Source organism: Centruroides vittatus, unplaced genomic scaffold, assembly GCF_030686945.1.
Source record: "Centruroides vittatus isolate TY-2023 unplaced genomic scaffold, ASM3068694v2 scaffold_490, whole genome shotgun sequence".
Classification (NCBI taxonomy): Eukaryota; Metazoa; Arthropoda; class Arachnida; order Scorpiones; family Buthidae; genus Centruroides; species Centruroides vittatus.
The window spans coordinates 667760-680517 of NW_027122711.1; the positions used below are offsets into that span (position 1 = coordinate 667760).

A 12758-nucleotide genomic window follows, 5' to 3' on the forward strand; every position below is an offset into this window, starting at 1 on the left:
ACACGCATTATTAGACCCTCTCAAAGTCAAATAATGTCACAGTCGTTACCAATAGGCATCGTTACGTATGCATCCTACAGTACGTCTGACCCAATTATCTATATTCTAAAGTATAACTTACTCGAGAGGGTCCTAAAATTTTATTTTCACAAGACTCCAGATCCGAAATTCAATGCATAATTGTAATTACATGAAATAATTTAAGTATGATATGTATATTGTAATAACGTTTATTCTACTTAATTACTGTATATTCCTCTTTAATATTAAAAATATTAAGTAGATATTTTTATTAAGTTTATCTTTAAATAATTACATTTAGTTTTTTCTTCGTAATTTTATTTTATGAAGTCTCATTTTACACTTCTTTTTTTCCCTTCTTCTTTTTCTTCTTTTCAACATTCTTAAAAACTGTATAAATAATTGAACAGTAGAAGGGGAGAGGGAGAAAAAAAATTATCGATTCAGAATACAAAATTTTGACATGATCAAATATTAATAATTTATAAAATCTGAAATCACAAAACGGCAAATTTTATTGAATTATAATCGATCAATCTTGATGCTTAATCAAATTTTTCTCTGAAAATTTACGAAAAGTTTTATTCCTATCAACCTTCTAGGTGAGTTAAAAGGTCGAAGTATGAATTTTAACATAGCAACGACTGAAAATTTAACATTCATGGAACAAGTATATCAAATTTTTATCTTAGATGAATATAAAATACCAGGAAAAAAAAACACTAACTAATCCCCCCCCGTTCTTTCTGTATTATAATCGTTTAAAAAATAAAATTATCACGTCAGTATAAGCTTTTAATATATATATATATATATACATTCAAGTTATAAATATTACTAAATTGTATTATTTGCACTATACATTATTGTTATATTCAACTCATTAATATGCATACACGATTAAATCGACTTTTAGTATGGGTTCTTAAATATGTTTGGCACTGGAGATGCCTTGTTATATGATTTCCATTGGTAGAAAACTGAAAAATAATAAAATCTCTTATTAAAGTTTTTAGCTTTCTACAAAGCACAATGCATTTAAAACAAGGGGTTCGTTATCTTATGCAAAAAAGGGGTCTCACCCAAACCAATCTTTCATATACATAGCATTTTAAATCACTCACTTTCTATATAAAATTAATATTAGAGAAATAAATTTTATCGAATATTTGAAAGAAATTACACATAAAAAAATCTACAATTTCAAAATTTCTTCGTGAGGTTTAATCGTAGCTAAACTCGTAAAACTTTTCACTCAAGTAAAGATCACTTAAATAAATCAAATTGTTACATTTGTATACGTACACACTATTCAAATATAACTATTTTAATATAAAACATCTGTTCAATTCTTCTATAGAATAGTAAAAAAAGATAACGGAAGCAAAAGAGAAGAAGGAGGAGGGGAAAAAATAAAAAATCAGTCGAAAATAGGTCATAGAAGTTTTGACGCCATAACACATAAAAGTTGTCATATTTGACAATTCGACAATGAGCACTAGTCTTTCAGAATATAATTTTTTGTAAAAAATAATATATATATATATATATATATATATACATACGTACACATGCACTGTAACGAATATAATAGCGTGTAAAACAGAAATAACATTGTATAGATGCAGCAAACGGTTACAAAGTACCCAGCGCAATCTTTAGGAATCGATAGAGCAACGTCAGCCAGCAAGGAATTTATTGATTAACTCTTGCGTTATTTCCCTTTAAAGTCTGCAGACATTTACTAGTGATTAGCCTGGCAGTTTCTTACACAATCTGTAACGTTTATGACATCATCATCACATCCGTAAAAGTAGATTTTATAGGATTGATTAATCTCCGAAAATTATTGCTGAAAATTTCATGGTTGTGAAGAAGGATAACAAATTTTATATCCGCTTCTATACATTTCATCTTTCTTTTTCTATCTTTATTCTTTTTATATTTATTTTCTAATAAAAATGTGGGGATAATACATTATGTACTGTACTGTACAGCATCATATTGTTAAATGATTTTATATATTTAAAAAAAAAAAAATTCCCTTTTTTTCTCTCTCTCTCTCGTGAAAAAGGGATTTTTTAAAAGTATTTTTGTTAATTTATGTTTTGGAAAATGAAAGAAAATTTTAGTAGAATTTATATTTAGAGTTTTCAAGTAATATATATTTTTTCTGTGTGTATTTTTAATGGTGATATTAATAATAAGTTTTTATCGATTTTTTTGCTAAATTATGGAAGAAAAAAAAGTTTTTTTAAATTGAATTCTTAAGTAAAATTACTCAGTTTTAAGGGCAAAAAAAAAGAATATTTTTTGTCTTGATTTTTAAAAATAAAATTTAATTAAAAGTTTTTAGCTTAAATTTAATATATTATACAACACTTTAGAAACATATTTTAACAATTTTACAACAATTTAAAAACTATATTTTATAAACAATTTAAATTAAAATAGGTTACTCGAATAACGAAACCATTAAAATTTCGGTTTATTTTATATATATATATATATATTAAAATTCGATAAATAAAAAAAAATTAATTATAAGAAAAATATTATTATAATAGTGTTGTTAACACAAACCATAAGTAGATACTAATTTTTCTCTATATAAAATATTTTGTCATAGAAAATAACATGTTACTAAACAAAACTGTATTTATGAAAGTATAATTTAAATTTATTGATGTCACATCAGATAATAGAGATAAATGCCAAGTAATAATACTGACTTTTGACACGAACATTTACAATAAATGATTTACTGCATGAAAGATAATTTATCGTACCTTGTAGGAAAATTAACTTTTATTAATTTAAGAAGTATCGTAACGTTACAACATACATTCGCATCAGGTATCTCGTTAATTTATTAGTTAATCTCAATTTTGTTGAATAAAAATTCCAAAAGAGAGACAGACTCCATTGCATCCTTCTTTTATCTAACTAACTACAGGCTTCTTCTTCATGTAATTTTTTTTTCCTCCCCTACTTCCTTCTTATCGGGAGTTTTCCTGTTTTCCAAAAGGATAAAAATTTAGAAGGAGGGGGAAAAAATCTTTACACCGAAATGACTTTCAATTCTACTTTAATCACTCATTATGGCTGGCCAATCTAGGGCAGGCCACAATATGTCTAAACCATGTTCTAAATGGATGAGAGGATGCCATACCACTTCTTTAATTACCCGAAAATCACCCGATTTTTTTCTCTCTGCTAACGCAGACAATGAAGAAAAGAACTTTTTAAAACCCTTTAGCATCGATAAAATTGCTCGGAAATTTAAAAAAAATAAATAAATAACCGTGTAGATATTTAAGAAAGTAAAGAGAGAATGAGCTAGATTCCAGTAATGGGATGCTACTGGTATGGAATTTGCCACTCGTTCCAGTTAGAATCTTAGTTTCTGAGTGGCAAAAAGATTTCACGCTACGAATTTTATCACGGAGTGAAAAAAAAACAAGAAAAACTCTCTACTTAGAAGACACAAAGTAAAATTAATTTTTCAGGTTAAATCTCATTATTTTTAAACATGAAGAGTTTTTCTATATATCTTAACTTTTTTCTTCTGTTTTGTAATCATGTTTATGTTCGAGTTGCTGCACTCTGCTAAAGGGAGAAAAAAAAAAACTTCTATTACTAAAGTAGCATTCCATAAGAGTCCAATCATTCTTAATCAGAGTGAAAAAAAGAAAAATAATTTGATTTTTTTTTACTGTTTCTCACTAAAACTTTTTTAATACCATAATAGCATTTTTACTAATAACTTTAATAATGTGATTTCCATATTTTTATAAGAGTAAAAAATAATAATAATAATAATAAAAGAGTAAGAATACTTTCTTATGAGTGAATTATATTAACAACAGGTTTGATTGTTTTCGATCTATAGTTTGCAGCTGCTCATTGAGAAATTTCGATGTCATAACCATTTCTTGTACGCGACTTCTTTTATTATATATACGTTTTTTTTTTCGTTCTGTTTGCAGAAGGTTGATAATTTGCTTAGAGAAATAATAACATAAAAAAATATCTTTCTAGTTTTATATATGCTTGACATTTGCAGCTGGATATTTTTATATTTTTTTCGTGTTAAAATGCAAATTAAGTTTCTCAGATTGGATCTTACTTGCAACGAATGTTTTTGACGTAAACAATACATTGACTATGTCAACATTTTAAAAAATATTTACATTCTGTGATGAAAATTAAACGATAAATTCCAATAAAAATTTTAAATATATTTTTCAAAATGTATTATTATTATTTAAATAATCTTCTTCTACTACTTCAAGTTTATATCATTCCTCCATATATTCAATATGCATCTTTTTTTCTTCCTCTTCCTCTTCCTCACTCCTCTGAAGTTTATAATTAATAAGATAAGATCGAATATGTATACAATGATTTAAATTTATTTTAAAATAAATTTAAATGATTGTATACTGTTTACGTATTTGGTTTGTTAAGTTGATTCTTATACGTTGTTTTTCTCATCAATTATGCATTTTCTCATAAATACATGATTTAAATCGCAATGAATACGTTTGTGTAAGTATAAATAAACAAATTACTGACATGTGATGTTAGAAGACAATTTTTTTTATAGTAGAATAATTCAAAAACAATTATTAAATATTTAAATTATCGCTTTAAATACCAAGAGAAACAGAAATAACCCACTTAAATTATCTATCCTGTCAAGATTTAAATAAATAAAGTCTGTTTGTACAGTGTATTTTATAGGAGTAAAATTGGTTAATGATTGATGTAAAATTATTTAATTTTAAATTAATTTTTCATTTTTTTTTTTTAAAAATATTCCTCATTCGTTTGTTTGTCTATCTGTATTTTATATCCCAATTTGTGAAATTAGGCTCAGTCTTTTGTATAAACTATATTATTAATTGATAACTTATACAATTTTAAAGAAGTTTTAATTGCTTTTATTACAAATTTTGCTTTTACTTGTTTTAAAATAATCGTTTCACTATTTTATAATTGTTATAAATTATAGAATTTCCAAGAGATTAAACGAAATTTTATGTGCTTCTTCTCAAGATATATAAATTTGCAGTATGAAATTTCCTTTGAACACAATTCAGACAATACGATGATCGTGTCAACTTTTTTCTTTATTTATATAAGAGTTTAGCATGACTTTGAATAAACTTTAGATTATAACTTATATAAATTTTGTCAAAATATGTGACATGTACCATAAATTTATTTTGTTTTGGCAGAAATATTGTTTCTATAAAATCATTTCAAACCGTCTTTTATAGATTTAATTTAATTTGAAAAAGTCTTGTTTGGCTAGATGCTATATGAATTACGTTACAGAATTCTGCAATTCTAAATATGAGGGACCATTAATTATGTGTACAGATTAAGGAAGATCGCGGAAAATATATCATTATACACGATGGTAATGAAGAAAATCTAGGCATTGTCTACGTGGACTTTTTTCTTTAATGGTATTAGTGGCATACGAATTTGTCCTTATAAGCTCCTAATGTAAATAAACTATCAGCTAGAAAATATTTGAAGAATTTTTTAGTTATTTCTTCATGTTGAGAGTATCCTTAAACTATCGTACACGTAATTGAAGGGGAGGGAATTTACCAAAAGTCCCTCCTCCTTTGTACACAACAGGGAGAGAGGGGGTCAAAAGTGGCTCAAAAACTGTACGAGTAATTAATGGACAGGTCCTAAGTCACTAGAATTAAATTTAAATTTTGTTAATGATTTATATAAATAAAAATATGTATTTGTTACAGTATTTCTTCCCGAGACGATAATTATCAGACTCATTTATATGAAGCACAATTAGCAAACTGAAAATTTGTTAAAGAGGTGTGAACTTTAACACCTTACAGTTTAGAACCATTAAGTAATGATTGTTAATTGAAAGTCCCTAAATCAACGTCTGTCAACCAAAATCATCAAAAGGTGTAGGACCTTAAACCTGTCCTGATCTGATCTTTTAACGATAAAATTTATCATTTAGAAATTGTATTTGTCAGTCATTAAATGACAAATACAAAGTTTAAATGATGAATATTCTCATTAAAAGATCAGATCAGGACAGGTTTAAGGTCCTACACCTCTTGATGATTTTGGTCAGCAAATCTTGGATCAGAGGTTTCGGGTTAACAAACATTACTGATGGCATTAAGCTGTGATGTAATGATTTGTATGGAACTTAATCTGGTAATTTTCAGCATCATCAAGAATTGCAAAAATGAATTCACTGCGTGATTAACGTAATTTATCAAAGGAAGTAGTTGCAAGTAACATTTCTCTTGACACAATAAAAAAATTCTTTATAAATCAATAAGTTTCATAACTTTCCAATATAGTTTCTGAAAAGCGTAGTGAAATTCCACACGTAATTTATCCATAAATAACATATAAAATGAAGATAGTGTAGGGAGAATTCAAGAAATATATTGTAGATGAAATTCTAAAATCTAAATCCTCTAGAGAAATCATAGAATATCATTCTGATAGATGAAAATACTCGTTTCGCGGAGATGCTGTAGTAAATTAATATCTCCATGGCAAATGAATGACTCATACGAATTGAGTGAAGTTTAAAACGAATAAAATATATGTAAACTTATTGGATAGTTGCATTACACATTGCTTCTCTTATGACGATTCTCAGCAACTTAAGAGAAATTTGAGCTGTAAATATATACGAAAATAAGTAAAATTGTTTAAAAAAATTTTGAAAAATGTGACATAAAAATGTTCAAAAAATGCATCTTATTAAAAGGAGCTTGTTGAATATTTTATTTTCATGTTTTAAAAAAGTGTTACATCGCACGCAAATATGATGAATTACTCACTTAAAAAGAATTACATTTATTTATTAAATTAATTAAAATAATAATAAATCACGTAAATTATTATGTTCGTAGAAATATTTTATGCTATTTTTTTTCTAATTTTGACATTAAAAAATTGTGTTAAATATGTCAAAGATTTTTAATGTATTTTTTAAAGTTATAACTAACTTGTGTCTAGTTTCAATTTATCTTTAAAGTTATTTAAAATAATATTATTATTAATATAATTTTTTAAAAAATAGCTTATTAATAAATTGCTTTTAGTTTTATTTATAACCTTTTTATAATAATAAAAAAATTTTAAAAAATAGTATAACTTAATGGATATCGATTGAAGGAATTTCTCGTTTTCTTGTGGAATTCTGATGAAAGTTAAAACATTTTTACTTAGGGTAAATGGGTTGTAAGATAAATATCTTCAACTTCAATTTATCATTAAGCAAACCCATTATTAATCACAACGGGTGTTGATCTTATAAGTAACTCCTGATAATTACCTCGATGTAATGTTAGTGACTTTCCTTTCAGTGGCAAAAGCATCTATCGACGGATCTCCGGATCTTTACGTGAAAACGGGCAGTTCTATTAATTTAACTTGTATTATCATCCAAAGCTCACAACCACCGGCCTTCGTCTTTTGGTATCACAATAGCAAAGTGATTAACTATGACTCATCACGTGGAGAAATCACAGTGCATAAAGCAGGGGGTGACACAGCAGTTAGCACATTGTATATCAAACACGCTCAGCCAGCTGATTCTGGTAATTACACCTGTTCTCCATCGAATGCCGAAGCAACTAGTATCACGGTACATGTATTAAATGGTGAGTCTTTACTTATCTCCTCTCTTTCATTGGAAAGAAAAACAATGAAAAAATGTATATATATTTATATAAATTCTACTTCTTTAAAGTTTACAATTGGCATAACGAGTTTATGATACTCTAAAGATCTAACGCGATTCAGTTTCCAACTTTTGATAGTTTTTTTTCAACTTTTCCTGGTATATTTTTGTATAAGATTTTCATATTTTTTTCTTTGTTTGCTTATTTTTTCGATTTTGCATTTTCGATATTATTATTTTTTATTTTTTATTTTATTTTAAGTTTGTTGTTGCTGTTTTAGAGATTTGATACTTGATTTCATTTTTAGTTTTAAGATATTGTATTTACTTATTTTTAGTTTTTTTTTTTAAAGTTTTATTTCAGTTTTCCAACAAACCCTGATTTACTTTTTTAGTCATTTATTTATTTCATATTTTTTTTCTTCCCTCTCTTGTTCTTGTTTCTTCATATTTTCATTTCTATTATATGAAATCTGATGCGCTTTTTTACTTATCTTTTCTTGCTTTTCTGTTTTATTTTCTTTCTGTTTCATATCCTTTTATAAGATACGGATAGAATATGATTAAAAAATATATAATATAAGATTTTATATAAATATATATCAGAATATAACGATATCTTAAGGTTGATCTGATAGATATTCATCATAAATTTTATATAGTAACATATTTTTATGAAGTAGCTAAAAATGTTATTTAGAATAAATCATTTTTATATTATTATTATTATTATTATTATTTAAAATCTAAATTTTTTAAACTTCATAAATATTTGAAGTAGAATTTATAAATCTTCGTATTAATTTTATATTTTAAACAAAGAGATAATTAAATTAAAATTGAATTTTATAAAACTTTTGTGTGTGTTTATATATAATAATAATAATAAAATATTTAATTATATAATGCTTTTATATTAAAATTTTTCTAGTATTTTTAAGTTTATATTCAATCGAATTTTGAGAAATTAAATATTTGAACATTAAATATATAGCTTTATAAAATTTAATGATTATAGCAAAGGTTTGAAGCATTCTCTATAACAAAAGCTTTGTAATTAACGAGATTGGCGGCTAATATCAAAGAAAATTAACATTATAGAGAAGTGGCTAATTAATGTTATACAAATGTTTAATTATGACCTATTTTTTTAATAAAAACCAAGATTTTAACCTATTAAGAAGCGTAATTAGTTAAAATTTTATCAAATTCTCATAATTTCACATAATAATTTTTAAGAATTATAGACATAAATTTTTATTTCCCATCGTCTAAAGTAAGTCGTTACTTAATAGAGAGACAGCATAACTCCCCAAGGGAATAAAAGAAATATTGTAAACACAGGCAACAACACCATAACATTGGAAAACATTCTGTTTAATTATAAACTCTGTAATTGGAGACAAGATATCGTCTCGGATGAAAAGGCAATGCTAATAGCTTGTGTAAGTAAGTGGAATGTTTCCTCCAGATATTGTGAAACCTTCTGCTTCGTTCTAATTGAAAAATAGGAATATGTAAACTTAAAGAAAATATTACATGTTTAATTCTTAATAGCATAATTCTCTCAAATCTTGATAAGTAGAAAGTTCTTAAATTGAAATGAAAGTGTAACTAAGGGATCAGATTCGGTTGAGTCCATTTTATCCTAATTATTAATCATGTATATTAATAATATGACTTTTAACATTATTATTATTATATTTTATAGCTTTTTACATGTGTTTATACTTTAAAACTAGTTTTATTCGGCTTATTAAATGCAATTTTATGGCTTTGATCTTTACAATCACACTTATTTATAAGTGAATAAATGCACTGAGTCTTGGTATGAAAACTGTTAATTATTATTGCTATTATTCTGGATAATAAATTAAAATTAATTAGTTTATTAATTTAATTTTTAAAGTATTAATTTTCATCCGTACAATTGATATTATTTATATTAATACACATCCGTTGTGTTTATTAAAAATTGAATGGAAAACTTATCCTTATATGTATTTTAGTCGGTTTTTAAATGGCTTTAATGGCATGTTATTTTGATTTATAACAAATTTTTATTTTAAATAATAATTCTATAAATATATTCTAAAATAAAAACTTCGTTTTTAAACAACCTCAATATGACAGTAAAGGAAGAAAACGAGAGAATTTATGAAGTTATTATTTACTGAAAATTGTAATTTTCCCCAAAATTTTCCGTTTCATTACAACATAAACGTTCAAAACATTCATTATATTCAATTATTTTATTACTGTGAATATTCTATAAACAATTTCTTGCATGAATTATTTAGTAAATCGCCAATTTTAAAATGCGGTATACAGTATTTATTCACTGTTATACAAAAATCGATTATTATCAGCTTAATATTATGTAAAAATAAATATTTGATTTTCAAGGCCATTTTTAATTGTAATTTACATTAAAAACAATCAGTTTCGATTGTAATTTTCTCTTTAACTATAATTAAAATGTAACTGATTAATTTTAATTTTAATTACAATTAAAATCGACCTTGAAGGTCGCGTTATTAACATTATAAAAAATTTTTAGTCTGATTAGTCATTAATTGTGATTTAATGATTAAATCCTTACATTATAGAAATAATTTATTTTTTATGTGTACTTTATACATTTCCATTTATAATATAAATCTAATGGTAAAGAGAGATGAGTGTACTGTACCACAGGAAGTTTAGCGTAAAAACTTTAGTGTGACATCTGGATACGGAGCCTTATTTTATGGTCGGTTAGTCATGAGTTTCGAAGCATGACCATTTCTGGCCACGTGACAAACATAGTTCCTTCTTACATCGGCTATTCATGACGTTCTCTATTGACACCAATGATAAATTTGCTCTCATTTTTACCATGTAATCCAAAAATGCCAGAAACAACAGTAAGATTTTTATTCGTTGTGTTACACAGTTCAAACGATAAAATGGTACTTAAGTCCTACTTCAAAAATCTTAGTTCTTTCACTGGGTTTTTCACTCATGCGTAACTTAAGATAAAAATTTACACGAATCTGATGTTATTAAATGTGACAAATTTGAAATTTTTATTTATAATAAATGCTTATATTTTAAGATTATATATATATATATATATATATTTATATCTGCTATTCTTAACGTATAAATCTATATAACTTTGGTGTAACAGGAGAAAAATCAGCAGCCATGCAGCACGACGGTAATCCTAGTCATTCTCATCCAGTTCATCTTGGAAGATCAGTGGATCGACAATGATAATCCAGCTCCTGGCAATTGCAGCAGTATCTATAGTATCGAGATGACGTGATGAAGTGACATGAAGCAAAAGGGGACAACGTCCACAGTTGGTCTGTCCAGGACATGATAGGTCGCGATGGGACAGAGAAGCAACCATTACAGGGAATGTCGTTGCGTTGTTCCGCAGGCGGCGAGTTTCCACTCCGCCCAATTTGTGAAGAACATATAGAAATGGACGTTGCTGATCGAAGCCTGTATAGCTTCTATCGTTTATCGTTGTCTGTTGTTAACGGATTTAGATACATTCTCGCGTAACGTATCGGATCGTGTACAAGAAAGATAATTATGTTTTCTATTGGATACGTTTATTCGATAACAATTTAATAATATATATATATAAATATATAAATATCTATATATATATAAGAGAAAAAATACTAAAAACTTGTATAGAAAAAAACGGATGTATTATAATGTTTCTTATGTACAAACGAAGAGAAAAAAAAAACTGAGAAAAAAAGAACTGTATTTAAGAAATTATACTTAAATGCAATTAAATTAATTTACAAAGTTTTGTCTTCTCATTTTATGCCAAATTAACAATTTTAGATGATGCCTCCATTACATATTTTTAAATTAAAAATTAAGCAATGAATTCATCTTTAAGAAAAGTCTTTCATATAAGTTATTACTGTAACGGGGTATGAATTATTTAGCATTTATTAATCATAAAAATGTCATCGAGATCCATCAGCATAATTATGCATATAAAGTTTTAATAAATTATTCATCAACTTTTGGAGTAATAATAATAAAAAAATTAATATTTTTGTTGATGAAGTTTAGTAACAGGAAAAAAAAAATTATCTTTAATCAATCAAAAAGAAATTGTTCTGTTGTATGCATGTACAGTACACTACCAGATCTACCCATTTCCCCCACATTCCAATTAAGCATAACTCGTCTTCCAATTTACTATCTTATACTTGTGGGGATTATCTAACGTCATTCTTATTGGGTATAATAACATAACAAAAAAATAAAAAGTAAAAATAAATGTAACAAGGGAACGTAGAGGTTGAGGAAAGCTCATTCGTAGTCGAGAGATCTGACAGTACTGAAAAGCTAGCGACGTCGTAAAAGCTGAAGGAGAAGATTGCAGAGCACCAAGTTTACGATTTTATAGCGGATAAGAAATAGCATACGTGCCCCGCATAGTGGGAATGATTTTGAGAAGAAAAGCCTCCCTTCCCGAAAAAATACCTTCTAGCATAAAACTTATTCGTCAGATATACAATGGGTTCTCTGTACTCTACCTATACTGTCATGGCTGCTTGCACGAAAATTATCGCATCTTACTTCTTCCTACTGTCAGAATTTTATAACTGTCTAAATATTTACACCGTCTAAATAGCCACACATTTCAATAAAAATGAATGAGAAAGTCGTAAAATAAATATTTATACGTATATTTTTGGCTCTTTGTTAAACATAATAATACTTTTTAAATGTACTTATGTTTATCGATGTAAATTTTAAGTCCGTTATATCCGTGGTAAATATAAGCTGATAATTATGATAAGTATTTGTAATTTTATAACATGATTTATGCTAGATAACGATTGTTTCTCTAGGTAAATTACATTCATTTTCATAAGATAACTGTAATAGATTCCAGTGAATAATTATGAATAGTTTTGTTATATAATTACTATAAAATAACGATTACCAATTAGTAATTATGATCAGTTTTATTAAATAATTGCAATTCCTTTCACTGGATAATTGCGGTCAATTT

At 26.2% G+C, this 12758-nt stretch overlaps 1 protein-coding gene across 1 annotated transcript in view; it reads left to right on the plus strand.

Moving 5' to 3' along the window:
- LOC136989371 (zwei Ig domain protein zig-8-like) overlaps positions 1-12510 on the plus strand; it is a 75219-nt gene extending 62709 nt beyond the window's left edge. Inside the window, exons 4-5 of the mRNA XM_067287491.1 lie at positions 7404-7700; positions 10893-12510. Coding sequence (XP_067143592.1) covers positions 7404-7700; positions 10893-10978 — 383 coding nt within the window. The 3' untranslated portion in view covers positions 10979-12510. The remainder of the gene's footprint in view (positions 1-7403; positions 7701-10892) is intronic.
- The last annotated feature ends 248 nt before the right edge of the window (positions 12511-12758 follow it).